General features: G+C 41.4%; 2 protein-coding genes across 5 annotated transcripts in view; one reads left to right on the forward strand and one right to left on the reverse strand.

Moving 5' to 3' along the window:
- Nucleotides 1–19,011, reverse strand: part of LOC124113627 (2',5'-phosphodiesterase 12-like) — a 49,690-nt gene that overhangs the window by 17,372 nt on the left and 13,307 nt on the right. Inside the window, exon 1 of one of the 4 annotated variants that reach the window (XM_046474078.2) lies at nt 16,639–16,813. The exons of 2 other annotated variants lie outside the window; for them this stretch is intronic. The gene's annotated coding sequence lies outside the window, so the exon portion shown is untranslated. Of the gene's footprint in view, nt 1–11,105; nt 11,240–16,638; nt 16,814–19,011 lie in introns of those variants that run through there. One more of the 4 variants, XM_048383607.1, reaches the window with a different exon arrangement.
- LOC124113631 (cytochrome P450 2D26-like) lies at nt 278–15,607 on the forward strand. Its single transcript, XM_046474083.2, has 4 exons — nt 278–1,536; nt 13,075–13,593; nt 13,832–14,272; nt 15,395–15,607. The coding sequence occupies exons 1-4, from the start codon at nt 1,200–1,202 to the stop codon at nt 15,571–15,573; spliced, it is 1,476 nt and encodes a 491-aa protein (XP_046330039.2). The 5' UTR covers nt 278–1,199; the 3' UTR covers nt 15,574–15,607.

A 19,011-nucleotide genomic window follows, 5' to 3' on the forward strand; every position in this document is an offset into this window, starting at 1 on the left:
CTAGTTATAATATAAAGTTTTTATGTACTACGGCATTTTAAATGATATTCCATTTCATAACTCGTTTTGATGTATTTACATGTCTTTGGGACATTCTCTCACCATAGGGCTGGCTATTAAGGTGACCTAGAGTCATGCATTCAGCGAGCATGTTTGACATACATTATGTCATTTTTGTGAGAGGTTAAATCGTTTGTTCTGGTGATTGTTTAATACTAAATGGGCGTTCTAACCAAAATCTACAAGCTATTCCCTGGATCCTCTGGTAAAAGAATAATTCCTGTTCGGTGATCTTTGCAGTGACTGGTCATTCATATTCTATTGTGAATTAAAACCCGTGGGAAATCCGGATTAGAAACGTTCCCAGCAACCTACGCTGGTTGTAAGAGGCGACTGAATGGATCGGATGGTCAGACTTGTGGACTTGGTTGATTGCGTGTCGCCGTACCCCGACAGCGTGAATCGTTGCTCTGAATATCGATCACTGCCATCAAGTGAGGTATCGGCACATCGACAGAAGCTCTAGATTTTACTACTCAAACTGGACTGATGCATGCCATCGAATTCCAATGCTCATGATGTCAATCACTGGACTGTCTGTTCCAAACTCGATACTTTACAATCCGCGATCATATAGCTGGAATACTGCTGAGTGCGGCGATGAGGGTAAGGATGTCCTGCCCTACCGGCAGAACCCCAATTAGCATTAAAATATATGTGTTGCCTGACATAGCACTGCAGTACACGTACCATGCGTAAACAAACCAGACAATAAAGAAATGGACCAGTAATCCAGTCTCATTATTGCACATTTACTGCATTTGTTGAAAAGGGTATGTTGATTTTTTCTTCTGCTGTGTGCAAATGCAAGAAGAGCTTCTGCAGCTTATAAGTAAAGAAAAACGTTTAATAAATATGTTTGTTTCTATGGATACTTATAACGAGCAATCTAGGGAAGCCGACAGTCCCCCATTTTCTTTCTTAACATGGGTACCAACAAAGCTGGCACGTAGTTGTGTTTGTTGAACTGGAAACTGGGACACCACTGTTTGGACTATGCCTGAGATAGCCGTTGGAATGTTGTCAAAAAGGCCCAATCAATATTAAAACAAAAAAGTCACATATAAGTCTGTTGTGTTCGTTTTTTGTTCACCCTGTCTGCATGGGCAAGCTAGCGTAGAAGTTCATGAATTGCTGTGATGTTGTTCCTGTTAACAGCGAGTCCCATGGCGTTACTTGTGTTCACAGCCGGGGGGTTATGGTTGTGGTGGTGGACCCGGCGCCCCCCGACACTCCCGCCTGGACCGCCCCTCCTCCCCCTCCTGGGGAACCTGCTCTCATTGGATACAGACCCCCGAATGACTTTCAGGAAACTGAGACGGAAATACGGGGACATTTACAGCATCTACATTTTCAACAAGCCCGTCATTGTCCTCAACGGCTACAACACCCTGAAAGATGCTCTCGTGAAACATGCTGACGTCTTTTCAAGTCGCCCCCATTCCTTCCTGACGGACCACTTACTGGGGGGCAGAGGTAGATATTGCATTACCACCTGCGCTGTATATTGCATTACCATCTGTTTTACATATTGCATAACCACCTGTACTACATACTGCATTATCATATGTATTTCATACTGCATAATCAAATGTACTTCATATTGCATTACCACCTGTACTACATACTGCATTATCATATGTACTTCATATTGCATTACCACCTGTACTAAATACTGCATTATCATATGTACTTCAAACTGCATTATCAAATGTACTACATACTGCATTACCACCTGTACTACATACTGCATCACCACCTGTACTACATACTGCATTACCACCTGTACTACATACTGCATCACCACCTGAAATACATACTGCATCACCACCTACACTACATACTGCATCACCACCTGTACTACATACTGCATTACCACCTGTACTACATACTGCATTATCACCTGTACTACATACTGCATCACCACCTACACTACATACTGCATCACCACCTGAAATACATACTGCATCACCACCTACACTACATACTGCATCACCACCTGTACTACATACTGCATTATCACCTGTACTACATACTGCATTATCACCTGTACTACATACTGCATCACCACCTACACTACATACTGCATCACCACCTGAAATACATACTGCATCACCACCTGTACTACATACTGCATCACCACCTGTATTACATATTGCATCACCACCTGTACTACATACTGCATTATCAAATGTACTACATACTGCATTACCACCCACACTACATACTGCATCACCACCTGAAATACATACTGCATCACCACCTGTACTACATACTGCATTATCAAATGTACTACATACTGCATTACCATCTGTACTACATACTGCATCACCACCTACACTACATACTGCATCACCACCTGTACTACATACTGCATTACCACCTGTACTACATACTGCATCACCACCTGAAATACATACTGCATCACCACCTACACTACATACTGCATCACCACCTGTACTACATACTGCATTATCACCTGTACTACATACTGCATTATCACCTGTACTACATACTGCATCACCACCTACACTACATACTGCATCACCACCTGAAATACATACTGCATCACCACCTACACTACATACTGCATCACCACCTGTACTACATACTGCATTATCACCTGTACTACATACTGCATTATCACCTGTACTACATACTGCATCACCACCTACACTACATACTGCATCACCACCTGTACTACATACTGCATTATCAAATGTACTACATACTGCATTACCACCTGTACTACATACTGCATCACCACCTACACTACATACTGCATCACCACCTGTACTACATACTGCATTACCACCTGTACTACATACTGCATCACCACCTGAAATACATACTGCATCACCACCTACACTACATACTGCATCACCACCTGTACTACATACTGCATTACCACCTGTACTACATACTGCATTATCACCTGTACTACATACTGCATCACCACCTACACTACATACTGCATCACAACCTGAAATACATACTGCTTCACCACCTACACTACATACTGCATCACCACCTGTACTACATACTGCATTACCACCTGTACTACATACTGCATCACCACCTGTACTACATACTGCATCACCACCTGTACTACATACTGCATTACCACTTGTACTACATACTGCATTATCACCTGTACTACATACTGCATCACCACCTACACTACATACTGCATCACCACCTGAAATACATACTGCATCACCACCTACACTACATACTGCATCACCACCTGTACTACATACTGCATTACCACCTGTACTACATACTGCATCACCACCTGTACTACATACTGCATCACCACCTGTACTACATACTGCATTACCACCTGTACTACATACTGCATTATCACCTGTACTACATACTGCATCACCACCTACACTACATACTGCATCACCACCTGAAATACATACTGCATCACCACCTACACTACATACTGCATCACCACCTGTACTACATACTGCATTATCACCTGTACTACATACTGCATTACCACCTACACTACATACTGCATCACCACCTGAAATACATACTGCATCACCACCTACACTACATACTGCATCACCACCTGTACTACATACTGCATTACCACCTGTACTACATACTGCATTATCACCTGTACTACATACTGCATCACCACCTGTACTACATACTGCATCACCAACTGTACTACATACTGCATTATCATATGTACTTCATATTGCATTACCACCTGTACTACATACTGCATCACCACCTGTACTACATGCTGCATTACCACCTGTACTACATACTGCTTTATCAAATGTACTACATACTGCATTATCAAATGTACTACATATTGCATTACCACCTGTACTTCACAGAGCTCCAGATAATAATAAGCTTTTGGTGTTGTGGGTATTTTACCCATGCATTTTAAAATTATTTGGTATCAGTAATTATATCTGGGTATTCAAATTTCTGTTACCCACTAGTTTTTACATATGTGGGTATTTAAGTTAAATATTTAAAAACACTATTCATCTAGTTCCTGCAAACTGGTGTCGTGTGGGTTCGAGAGCTTTATAGGACTCAAATATACCACGATACTTCCACAAGAAAGTGTGATGGCAAATTATCATGATGTAACTGTCATCGTGGAGTTTGGCAAGGTTGACGGAATGCCCGTTTATAATTTCAAAATAAGTTGCTGATTTGCTAATCGAATACGCAGGGTTACTTCACAATATTGTGATGATACGCACAAGTTTTTTTTTGTAGCGTATCTGTAATGTTCGATGCGTATTTGATACGCTTGGATTTTACTTTACTGCGTATTTCTGCTTTTCTGATGCGTATTTCACGCAGATACGCAGCTTATCTGGAGCTCTGACTTCATATTGCATTATCACCTGTACTACATACTGCATTACCACATGTACTACATATTGCACCACCATCTGAACCACATATTGCATCACCGCCTATACTACATATTGCATCACCATCTGGATTACATATTGCATCACCATCTGTACTACATATTGCATCACCACCTCTACTACATATTGCATCACCACCTGTACTACATATTGCATCACCATCTGTACTACATATTGCATCACCATCTGAACCACATATTGCATCACCACCTGTACTACATACTGCATCACCACCTGAATTACATACTGCATTACCACCTATACTACATACTGCATTACGACATCTACTACATACAGCATCACCACCTGACTACATACTGCATTACCACCTGTACTACATACTGCATTACCACCTGTACTACATACTGCATTAGGACCTGTACTACATACTGCATCACCACCAGTACTACATACTGCATTACCACCTGTACTACATACTGCATCACCACCTGTACTACATACTGCATTATCACCTGTACTACATACTGCATAACCACCTGAATTACATACTGCATCACCACCTGTACTACATACTGCATCACCATCTATACTACATACTGCATTACCACCTGTACTACATACTGCATCACCACCTGTACTACATACTGCATCACCACCTGAAATACATACTGCATTACCACCTGTACTACATACTGCATCACCACCTGTATTACATATTGCATCACCATCTGTACTACATATTGCATCACCATCTGAACCACATATTGCATCACCACCTGTACTACATATTGCATCACCGTCTGTACTACATACTGCATTGTCATATGTACTTCAAATTGCATCACCACCTGTACTACATACTGCATCGTCACCTGAATTACATACTGCATTACCACCTGTACTACATACTGCATTACCACCTGTACTACATACTGCATTAGGACCTGTACTACATACTGCATCACCACCAGTACTACATACTGCATTACCACCTGTACTACATACTGCATCACCACCTGTACTGCATACTGCATTACGACATGTACTACATACTGCATTACGACATGTACTACATACTGCATTATCACCTGTACTACATACTGCATTATCATATCTACTTCAAATTGCATCACCACCTGTACTACATATTGCATCACCATCTGAACCACATATTGCATCACCACCTGTACTACATATTGCATCACCATCTGTACTACATACTGCATTATCACCTGTATGACATACTGCATCACCACCTGTACTTCATACTGTATTACCACATGTACTACATACTACATCACCACCTGTACTACATACTGCATTACCACCTGAATAACTTACCGCATTACCACCTGTACTATATACTGCATCACCACCTGCACTACATACTGCATCACCACCTGTACTACATATTGCATCACCACCTGTACTACATACAGCATCACCACCTGACTACATACTGCATTACCACCTGTACTATATACTGCATCACCACCTGTACTACATACTGCATCACCACCTGAATTACATACTGCATTACCACCTGTACTACATACTGCATCACCACCTGAATTACATACTGCATTACCACCTGTACTACATACTGCATTACCACCTGTACTATATACTGCATCACCACCTGTACTACATACTGCATCACCACCTGAATTACATACTGCATTACCACCTGTACTACATACTGCATCACCACCTGAATTACATACTGCATTACCACCTGAATTACATACTGCATTACCACCTGTACTACATACTGCATTACCACCTGTACTACATACTGCATCACCACCTGTACTACATACTGCATTACCACCTGAATTACATACTGCATCACCACCTGTACTACATACTGCATGACCACCTGTACTACATATTGCATCACCACCTGTACTACATACTGCATTACCACCTGAATTACATACTGCATCACCACCTGTACTACATACTGCATCACCACCTGTACTACATACTGCATTACCACCTGAATTACATACTGCATCACCACCTGTACTACATACTGCATCACCACCTGTACTACATATTGCATCACCACCTGTACTACATACTGCATTACCACCTGAATTACATACTGCATCACCACCTGTACTACATACTGCATCACCACCTGAATTACATACTGCATTACCACCTGAATTACATACTGCATTACCACCTGTACTACATACTGCATTACCACCTGTACTACATACTGCATTAGGACCTGTACTACATACTGCATCACCACCAGTACTACATACTGCATTACCACCTGTACTACATACTGCATCACCACCTGTACTGCATACTGCATTACGACATGTACTACATACTGCATTACGACATGTACTACATACTGCATTATCACCTGTACTACATACTGCATTATCATATGTACTTCAAATTGCATCACCACCTGTACTACATATTGCATCACCATCTGAACCACATATTGCATCACCACCTGTACTATATATTGCATCACCATCTGTACTACATACTACATTATCACCTGTATGACATACTGCATCACCACCTGTACTTCATACTGTATTACCACATGTACTACATACTACATCACCACCTGTACTACATACTGCATTACCACCTGAATAACATACCGCATTACCACCTGTACTATATACTGCATCACCACCTGCACTACATACTGCATCACCACCTGCACTACATACTGCATCACCACCTGTACTATATACTGCATTACCACCTGCACTACATACTGCATCACCACCTGTACTACATACAGCATCACCACCTGACTACATACTGCATTACCACCTGTACTACATACTGCATCACCACCTGTACTACATACTGCATCGCCACATGAATTACATACTGCATTACCACCTGTACTATATACTGCACCACCACCTGTACTACATACAGCATCACCACCTGACTACATACTGCATTACCACCTGTACTACATACTGCATCACCACCTGTACTACATACTGCATCGCCACATGAATTACATACTGCATTACCACCTGTACTATATACTGCACCACCACCTGTACTACATACTGCATCACCACCTGAATTACATACTGCATCACCACCTGTACTACATACTGCATCACCACCTGAATTACATACTGCATTACCACCTGAATTACATACTGCATCACCACCTGAATTACATACTGCATCACCACCTGAATTACATACTGCATTACCACCTGAATTACATACTGCATCACCACCTGTATTACATATTGCATTACCACCTGTATTACATACTGCATTACCACCTGTACTACATACTGCATCGCCACCTGTACTACATATTGCATTACCACCTGTACTACATACTGCATTAGGACCTGTACTACATACTGCATCGCCACCTGTACTACATACTGCATTACCACCTGTATTACATACTGCATTAGGACCTGTACTACATACTGCATCGCCACCTGTACTACATACTGCATTACCACCTGTACTACATACTGCATTACCACCTGTACTACATACTGCATTACGACATGTACTACATACTGCATCACCACCTGTACTACATACTGCATCACCACCTGTACTACATACTGCATTATCACCTTTACTACATACTGCATCAGCACCTTTACTACATACTGCATCACCACCTATACTACATACTGCATTCCTACCTCTCTACATATTGCATTGTCACTAGTCATGCGTCCTACAGTCAGCATATGACCCAACTTCACGGCCGAGAACACCACCTTAATAAATTCTATTCAGACTGTGATGACCCAGAGACCATATATCGATATATGGTCTCTGGATGACCGATTACACTCGTATTTTCTGAGATTTTTTACGAATATTTCCCGTGGGTTTATGAATGAAAAGCTGATATCGCTGTACTTCCAGATTATTTCCCTATCTATGCACGTACTTGTCATAATTTTATTAACACAACTTGAGGTAATAACAGCCCGTTCACTTCATCTTTCGACGGTAGCGAGCTGACATGTTGACATGGTGTGCGCATGCGCTAGATATTTATAGTCTGTTTCTGCAGGAGTTTTCTACAAGCTGTGTGTTGTACTCTGGCAGCGGAAAACACGCAGTCGTTATTTATAACGTAGGCTACTTCCTAATATCACCGACACAGGTCTTCTAGGCATTCATGTCGTAATTTCTAATGGACTGATATACGAAGAAGTATGAGTGGTACGGCATGTATATATAAAGAGAGGGAGCATTAGTGTTTAGAGATGGATCTACTGCTCGAGTTCCAGGTATTAATAGGTTCAGTTCAAGCATACTCGATTCTCCAATGCCTAAGGTGTTTGTCAATACCATCTAACATTTAAATGAAACGAAACACAATGTGGTATATATTTCCATCTTCCCGTTTGATAATGATTAAACATCTAATTCTGAATAAAGTACGCCACTAAGAGTATATCATTGATAAACGATCAGGTTCTAGAGCAGAATTACCTTTGATGAGGTTATTTGTGGCCCCGTTGGATGATTCAGTGTTATTAGATATTATATGCACATTTTAATACCTGTCAGCTTTGGCTTTACAAGTTCGATAGCCTGTGCTTAGAAGTAATGAACGTGTTAGTCTCGAGCATAATAAGTCCAAGATAGTTATAGCTGTCAACATTTTCGAGACAGTGTGGACCAAGAGCATAGTTTAACAAGAAGACAAAGTCGTCGATAGGCCCCGCCCTTTGAAATATGTGTATAAGATCACAACCACTTAACATATAATCTTAAAGCCAGTGAGCACACGTGCTATTGAAATTTAAAAGACCAAACCAAATGAATCCTTCCTTTCCTTAAATGGTTTCTATACATATTTTCCGATGACGCGAATTAGTGATCATGATCATTTTCAAAACAGTAATTTCTATTTGAAAGCGATGTTACATTGATATAATAACCCTAAATTATTATTACATATAATAACCCTAAAATATTATTCCATGACAAAATAGAATATATTAAACAATTCCTGAGCTTATTTATGATGCTTTTTTTGCTTATCATGGCCGTAGAATCACCATTGACATCACACTATCCACCAAGTCACCCAGCTTGACTACCAGATCGGTTTAGTCGCCCCTCATCACAAGCAAGTGTTTGTTGCATAGACGATTCCCGAAAAATGTAATCTGAGTACAACGTACAATTTTATTTGAGTCGTGTGGCACAATCACCATTGACATCACACTATCCACCAAGTCACCCAGCTTGACTACCAGATCGGTTTAGTCGCCCCTCATCACAAGCAAGTGTTTGTTGCATAGACGATTCCCGAAAAATGTAATCTGAGTACAACGTACAATTTTATTTGAGTCGTGTGGCACACGGCTGAGTTTCGTATATCCCCTAAATAGACCCCGTATACCGTGCACCAAAAGGTGGATGGCAGCCTGAAACCTTCGATTTGGCAGGTATAATAATTTTTTGTTGCCTCCAAATATAAATAAATGGCTTCAGAAAAATCGATATTGAGACTTATATACAATAACAATAAAAACAAAGATAGCGTTATTTGTGTTCCATACGTGCAAGCGCGCGAGACGTGTTTTCAGGGAGTACTACATGGCTTGCAGAAAACTCATGCAGAAACAGACTATAGAAATCTAGCGCATTCCCACATTGAGGTCATGCCAGCTCACCACCATCGAAACAAGAAGTGAACGGTCTGTTATTACTTCCAGTTGTGGTAATAAAATTATGTAAAGTACGCGTATAGATAGGGAAATTACCGGGAAGTACAGCGATATCACTTTTTCATTCACAAACCCACGGGAAATATTTCTTTTCAAATTTCAGAAAAATACTAGGGCAATCTGTCACCAGGCTGAATAGGATTTATGAGGTGGTGATCTCAGTCATGTCCCTCGGCTACATTGCCACATGTGCAATATACTGCATTATAATGTGTAATACGTATTTCATTACCACGTGTACTACATATTGCATTAATTACCACGTGTACTACATATTGCATTACCACATGTTCTACATTTTGCATTACCGCCGCCTGTAGTACATATTGCACTACCACCTACACTTTGCTCTATGTTATGCCTCGCGTGGAATCGTAGAATTCGAGAAACACTGGAAAATTAATCTACCATTTTCGCGTGTCATTCTTTATCATATTTCAATTCATGCATATAAATATGGGGAATCATAGACCATATGTCGGGACATGTTCTCTAACCAGAGGCCATATATTTGGAAATTGTCTCTTGTGGAATGCATACTCTCGTGAACAACACTAAAATTTGTGTTCATATCCTATACACAGCGCGATACTTGTCCAATCATTTTGACAGGTTTGAGTCAAAATATGTTTTATAAGATTGTGTCTTACAGCTGAACGTGCTTAGCCTTGCGTCCCATTATCCAGAGTATATCATATACACTAGTCTGATGAATAACCACAATACATCCAGACATTTGAATGAAGGGAATGCAAGACACCATCCATTGTAGCTTTCTTTATCGTTGTGTCTAGGGTTGTGTCCAACACAACACTGTGTGTACCACGATAATACCATGGGTAATCGAGGTTGTTAGATATTTTGGCGGGAGCTGTGATCACATCGAGCATGACAGATCCGTCTGAAAATCTTCATTCAATTTACGGTTAAAACTTACCTCTAGTGATCTGGACAATTTTGTCAGAAATTATTCTGTTTTCAAAATAGAACAACCTCCTCAACTGTACTCTTCTCGTCCATATCTTCCGGAAGGGGAGGTAACTAATCGGCTTCCACTATAAAGAGCTTTTCTTCAGCCTGTTATGCGCTCAATATCCTCAGAGTGAGTGAGTGAGTGAGTTGGGTTTAACGCCGCTTTTAACAGTATTCCAGTAATATCACGGCGTGTCAGCTTAATGTGGGAGGAAAGCCCGAAGTTATGCAGGTCTCAGACGTTTACCACTTCGGTGAAACCCACGAGCACGGGTATGGTGCTGACAAACCTAGAAACATAATCGGGGCGAACCGGGATTCGAACCCACAATCATAGGTTTCTGGCCTGCCCAAGGGACGCAGTTCAGCACAGCGAATCGCGGCGCCTTAGACGACTGGGCCACCCGTGTCCCCAAATATCCTTAGATATTATCTCTTTAATAGTGATAATATATATCGATCTACAAAATATGTTTTACTCTTGAGATTCCTCCAATGTAACTGAATATTAAATAGTTGTGAAATAGATCGTGTACATATATTTTTTCTCTATTGTAGTATAATTATTTGTATGCATTAGGATGTGTAACTTAATGGTATTCATGATGCCTGTGTGACTGTGACACTAAATGAAGTCATGTGATAACTTCTGTATTTATAATTAAAACAGCCAATACGACACTAATATATATTCTTTTCAATACCATTTGAATTTTTGTTCACAGTCGAACGACTTAAATTATGATATTTCCCAACTTGGGAATGTAAAACATACGTTGATCAAAGCTTATTACAAACTATCGCATACACCTTATCAATATTCGACTTAATGGCCAATTGTATACGATAAAATTCAAAACATGTTTAAATTAAGGGCGATGGGTGTTTAGGCCAAGAGTTGTATGATAGCTCGTCTCATGTGTTTAGACCATAAACGTGTAGTTCTTTTAGGATTTCAAAACATTCTTAAACATATTTAGATCTAACACCTGGAATCATTATCATCACTATTTGATTGTGATTCATAAACACATGTTCATGCTATAGTCAGAATAAGGATATAAGGAAACTATATCCTTAAACATACTATGCTTAGAGTGAGTGAGGATGGTTTTACGCCGATTTTAGTAGTATTCCAGCAACATCACATCGGGTGACACCGGAAAATGGGCTTCACATTTTGTTCTCATGTGTAGAAACGAACCCGGGTCTATGGCGTGACGAGCCAACGCTTTAGCCACTAGGCTACCCCACCGCCCCCGCTATGCTTAGAAACAGTCCTGTTGAATACCAATTTGAATAATGTTCCTTTGTTCGAACCTTCACGAAAATTATTTTAATTGTTTCAATACAATGTATATGATATGATATGATATGATATGATAGGTGTACTATTAAATGGCCTGCACATAATATATAGAAGGTAACAACACGCTTAATATTGACATAAACTTGTTGCAATGTCGAACTTACTATTGATGCAAACATTCACAGCAGGTCAGAGATTTTGTCATTACTTAATAATTGATTCTACCAAAGTGGAATTATAAGTTACTTATCAATTTTCTCACTGAATACAACATGATTTAGCCAAGAATATATCGACGAGTGTTTATTAATATACACTAAAAATATATTAGTGATATGGTATATCAGAATAGTTTATTAGTTTTAAAGCATAGCATAGCATAGCATAGCATAGTTCAGTTGAATATATAACTATATAGATCATTCAATTAGTAATGTTGCCTCAAACATGGCTAAAAAAAACTTAACACTTTAAGCTTAATAGCTATGGCTATAAAAAGAATGGAATATAGTGTCGTCTTGTTTAAGAAGTGTCTTGTAGTGACAACTATCCGTCCTTGTTCTGAGCCTGTGTAGGACTGCGTGTTGGTCGCATACACAATGTAATACTGTGTTCCTTTTCTCAGGTATTGTCGGTACATCTGGTGCCACCTGGCGTGAACACCGACGGTTTGCAGTGAGAACTTTGAAGGAGCTGGCATCAAGGTCAACGGGTCTCGAGGCAAAGGTCAATCAGGAGGTGTCACACGTACTAGCGTCCATTGAAAATGAAGGGGGTTCGAGTTTTGACTGCAAAGGTGTAGTGTTCATTGCGGTGGCAAACATCATCAGCTCCGTGGTGTTCGGAAGGAGGTATGACTACAGTGATCCCCTGTTTCTGAAAGTCCTCGGTTGTATGGAGGAGAACGTCGCCAGCTTTGGTTCAGCTAGTATCCTCAACATCTTGCCTGTCGTCCGATATTTGCCAGGGGACATCTTCAAGTTTAAGAAGATTTTGGCCAATTTGGCGTTCACTGAACGCGAGTTCGTACAGCCCATGATCAATAACCACTTGGACAACTACGACGAGGACAACATACACGACTTCACCTCAGCTTATATAAAAGAAATGCGACATCACCAAGGAGAGGATACAACCCTGAGCAGTATGATAATATTCTTTTGTCAATAAAAGACAATATTTGGAAACGTTTTCTCATTACTCAAAATTCGTTAATCCCGTAATTCTTTAATCCGGCTTACTAGAACAAATCTATATGGAGTACCGTAATTCTTTAATCTGGCTTACTAGAACAAATCTATATGGAGTAAGGGGCTTTCATTATTTTCATGACATGAGTAACGAACCCACAAATATGGACACGTGTTCCTTGTGTTCTACAGTTCCTGATCTGCAGGCGTCAGTTCTCGATTTATTCGGAGCCGGGTCGGAGACGACAGCAACCCTCATCCGCTGGGCCTTGGCATTGTTCCTCAACTACCCGGATGTCCAAGAAAACTGTTTCAGGGAGATTGAGGAAAACATTGGTACGAGCAAGAGGCCGTCCATGGCAGATATGCCCAACCTTCCTTATGTAGAAGCGACGATCACCGAGCTGGCGCGTTATGCCAATATCGTCCCCGCCGGTGTCCCCCACGCCATCTCCCGGGACGTTTACTTCAACGGGTACACGTTCCCCGCTGACGTCATGATTCTGCCCGTCCTGGACTCCGTGCTGCACGATGAAGCATTGTGGGGAGATCCGCACAACTTCCGGCCGCAACGTTTTCTAGATGAAGATGGCCAGTTCGTTAAGAAAGACGAGTTCATACCATTCTCACTAGGTGAGCTATATTAGAGGTTCATAGACTAGTGTAGCAATATTTGTAGGGCAGTATATAATTAATTTATGACTCAGTTTTACGATGGGGAGGCTAAAAGAACGACCACTGCATCGAGTCTATGTGCAGTGTGTTGAGAAGTTCAGCAACCCTGCAGAGCTTGCATCAAAATGCAACCCTACAGATTTTGCATCAGAATGCAAATATGAAATGTAGATTATGCAATGAATTTAATTGGACTGTCCAACACATTGTCAGTGGATGCCTATCTTTGGCACAAGCACAGTATATTAAGCGACATGATGGCGTAGCTCGATCATTTTATTACTGTCTTCGCCATGCTTGTCGTTTTGACACAGCGGTCGATCCATGGTACGACCCAGAAGGTAGTAGAGGGCGTCATGGAAAATGATCAATACAAAATGCTCTGGAATAGGCCTATATACAGCCTCAGACCTATCCAGGTCAACAGACCTGATCTTGTCCTTTTGATAAATCCAATGAATTATATCATTGAATTTTCTATCCCTTTTGACACTAATGTGATTGACAAGATTCAGGAAAAACATGGCACATATGCAGACCTCGCTTTCGAAATGTCATGTTTGCATCCCAAGTACCAAATTGTCTGACTCCTCATTGTTCTCGGTGCCTTAGATTTGGTACCTCCCCATCTGTTGACTGACATTGGGAGAGTACCCGGGTTTGCTGCCAGGAATACAGCCCTTCTGACAATCTGGGTAATGCAGAAGGCTGCAGTGCTGGGGAGTCTTCACATTCTCCGAAAAGTTCTGGGTGGGTTTGACTAGGCAGCGCTCCCTGGGAGAAGTCCCCTGTTCGCTGTCTGGGCTGCGTGTAGAGGGGCGCAAGAGTCCTGAGCTGATATCAGCCTCACCTGACGGTTCGAGGATCACCCAAACCCGGTTTTAAAGATTCAAGCATTAATGCTATTTGGAAGATTGTTTTCTTGGATGTACTGTAAGCAAAGAATAGGTGAAGAGTGGATGGGACATGATCCGGGAGGGGAAACAAAGAAGATTGTTTTAATCCAATTGTAAAATTAACAATGTGAAATTGACAAAGGGCAATGTTGTATTATTGGCCCTATTCTCGTGTTCTCCACAGGTCGCCGAGCTTGCCTGGGGGAGTCCCTGGCCCGTATGGAGCTGTTCTTGTTCATCACAGGAATGGTTCAGAAGTACCGGTTTGTATGTGTGTCTGACGCTGTGCCGTCCCTCATCCCTGTGTGTGGAATTGTTTTCTCTCCAAAGCCATTTCTTGTGCAAGCTGTTGCACGAATATAACACTGCTTGACCATGTAGTGTTTCATACGGTGCCTTATAGATAATAAAACTAACGTTCATATGATGATGGTCATATTTCTTCTCCTGTTGTTCCAATGGTTAAAGGGGCGGTCGGGTAGCCTCGTGGTTAAAGCGTTCGCTCGTCACGCCGAAGACCCGGGTTCGATTCCCGACTTGGGTACAATGTGTGAAGCCCATTTCTGGTGTCCCCCGCCGTGATATTGCTGGAATATTGCTAAAAGCAGCACCGTTGATACATCTGGTACACACGTTACAGAGGATGTCAATTTAAATTCAGGACACTGTCCACGTTGTACGTGAATGAATTACAAAAAAAAAAATATTACCAGTTTAAGATTATAACAACATTACGTTATATCCAAACCAAGGTATGTAACATGTAAGTGAATGAAAGGCTTGTTTCCTTTGGGCAGCTTTGTACAGTGTTCAGTACTACCACGTTTTCGGGTCTCCATGGGGGAGAAAACGGCTTCGTGTCCTCGATGTTGACACTTTGGTGACGTAGGTAAATCATCATATGGCATATACCTGACGTAGCAAACAATTATACTAATGAACATAGCTTGTGCTTTTGAGTTTACTAAGTGAGTTTTGGTTGACGCCTCTTTTAACAGTATTCCAGTTATAGGACGACCTGTCAGCTAAATGTGGGAGGAAGGTCCGAAGTTATGTAGGTCTCAGACTTTTACCACTTTTGTGAAACCCACGAGCACGGGTATGGTGCTGACAAACCTAGAATCATATAATGGCATGGCATGGTTTCTGGCATGCCCAAAGGACGAACGTCTGCAGAGTGAATTGCGGCGCCATAGACGACTGGGCCTCCCGTGCCCCCGAATTCCCATTAAGGCGTATGTAAAAGGTCATTTGTTACTTAAGGGCTTTAAGTATGGAAAAAAGATTTCCTTTAATACCGCTTTGAACAGTATTTCGGTTATGCAACGGCGTGTCAGCTTAATGTTGGAGCATAGCCCAAGTTGACGTGGCTTGGCATACAGTTCTTCTTGTAAATCGTTACATGCATAAAGAAAATAGTGCACTTACCGGAAGCTACCGAGTTGATGTTATCACTTTCAGTCAAAAAACATTCACCGAAGCCCCGCACATAATGACCATACAAATATATCAACGCAGGTTAGCAGAACGCACGCGTACGTTTGTCGTTAGTATTGCTTGACGAACCCCAGTTCTGTCAACTAATACGCAGTTACACAACAACCACCCCTTAGTGATATCACAACACTACAACCGTTCAAGCAGGACATACAGGACAGGCTTACCCATAGACTAACATTAGTCTATTAAATCATATATTACACAATACCCTTCTCGACTCTAAAATTAAAAAAATAACTTTCATCGTTGATTTCATTGTGGAATAGAGCTGGCGAGAGCTGGCTAGACATGCTTTTGTATACATATGTAGATTGTTGTTTTTTTTATATAAAATATATATTTTCTACAGTCATGCTGCAGGACTAGTTTACCCTATTTACGCACACTCGGTGTCATCACTGAATTTCATGATCCATTCATCACTATTTTGCCTTTCACTCCCATTGGAATCTGCCTCGTCAGATAATCGAGACTGATTATTCTCTGGCGCTGACTTTTTATATCCGCTGTTCACTGGTAGAACACAGTGATTTCGGTTCATTTGTTGTTCAGTTGACAAAGGCATAAAAATCGGTACGTAATAACTGCCTGAACTGCAAGTACATGCATGAGTCGTTCTCCATGCTGACGCGACAGCTGGTGTTGGGAACTCAGGCGTGTCTGACCGCAAGCAACACCGCAGCCACATCCACTACCATGATTGCCGTAAAAGGCGACTATGTTTGCCGTAAGAGGCGACTAACGGGATCGGGTGGTCAGGCTCGCGCGTCGATACCAATTGCGTGGATCGATGCTCAAGATGTCAATCACTGGATTGTCGATTATTTACAAACCGCCGTCATATAGCTGGTTTATTGATGAGTGCGGCGTTAAATAACAAACAAACAAAACATCTAGAAGTACTTGTAGACTATTACAATATGCAGCTGCTACACTGAGAGTCAGACTGGCAGTGGTTCGCGATATGTTGACGGGCCTCTGTCTGTTGACGTTCGGGACCTGTTGACGTTCATGACCTGTTGACTTTATACTGATATCTTGACTTTATACTGATCTGTTGACGTAAATGATCGGTTGATGTTCAAGCTCCTTGACATAGCAGAGGATCTTGGATTTGATATAAGAGATACGCCCCGGATACGCTGAGTACCTTGACATGGTAACGGATCATGGGTTTGAAATGTAGACATAGCCTGGGTGAGCTAATTACCAAGTACATATGTGAATGAGTATGGTTTAACGCCGCTTTGAACAGTATTCCATTTATATCACGCAGTGTCAGCTACTGTGGAAGGAAAGCCCGAAGCGATGCAGGCCTCAGGCGTTTACCACTTTGGTGAAATCCACAAGCACGGGAATGGTGCTGACAAACCTTGAAACATAATCGGGGCGAATCGCAAGCTCATTCCCGCCAAACCCAAATGTAGTGACCTTTATACTTTTGTTTATGTCTTTGGGAATGCCATCGCTGTCAATTTTGAAAGGGTTTACAACTGACTATATTTCCCAGATGAATTTACCTTCTTTGATCGGATTGGTTCGAGTTTGCAGACGAACGGAAAATCAACCAACTTCTCCCTCACATTCTTATTATACCAATTATGTGATAGTTATAATGAAACAGAAATTCAAATAGACAAACAAAGAAAATGATATAGCAGGGGTAAAAGTATTCGAGTCATCACTCGTTTGTAAACATAGTTGCGAGGTCAACTCCAAGCATGGTTGTAGCCACCTATCACAGTGGGGAGCTTTCACTGGTGGCAGCGATAGTATAGAGAGCTCCGCGAAAGGGATATCGCTGTTAGGAGCTTGGTATATGGCGTGCTCAAGGGACGCAATTCTGCACAGCGAATTGCGGCGCCTTAGACGACTGGGGTACCACTGACCCCGCCAAATGTACGAGACATTGAGAAGTTGTTTAGGTAAGCTTGGAGGTACGGGGACAAGGGACGCTGTGTAAATGAAATCAAGATGAGGTCATGAGATATATGCCATCAAGTGAGGTATCAGCACATCAACAGAAGCTCTAGATTTGACTACTCTAATTGGATTGATGCATGCCTACGTATTCCAATTGCGTAGGTCGATGCTCATGATGACAATCACTGGATTGTCTGGTCCAGACTCGATTATTTACAGACCGCCGTCATACACCTGGAAGATTGCTTAAACAACAAACAAAACAACTCAAACGGGAACTTCGGCTTCAATGATGTCCAACTGAGTGTGACACTCGAAAACATGATACATTAAATTACACGCATGTGTCTACACGTGTGTCGTAAATATTTCTCTGTT

The sequence above is a fragment of the Haliotis rufescens genome, unplaced genomic scaffold (genome assembly GCF_023055435.1).
Source record: "Haliotis rufescens isolate VD_foot unplaced genomic scaffold, xgHalRufe1.0.p SCAF_5, whole genome shotgun sequence".
Lineage (NCBI taxonomy): Eukaryota > Metazoa > Mollusca > Gastropoda > Lepetellida > Haliotidae > Haliotis > Haliotis rufescens.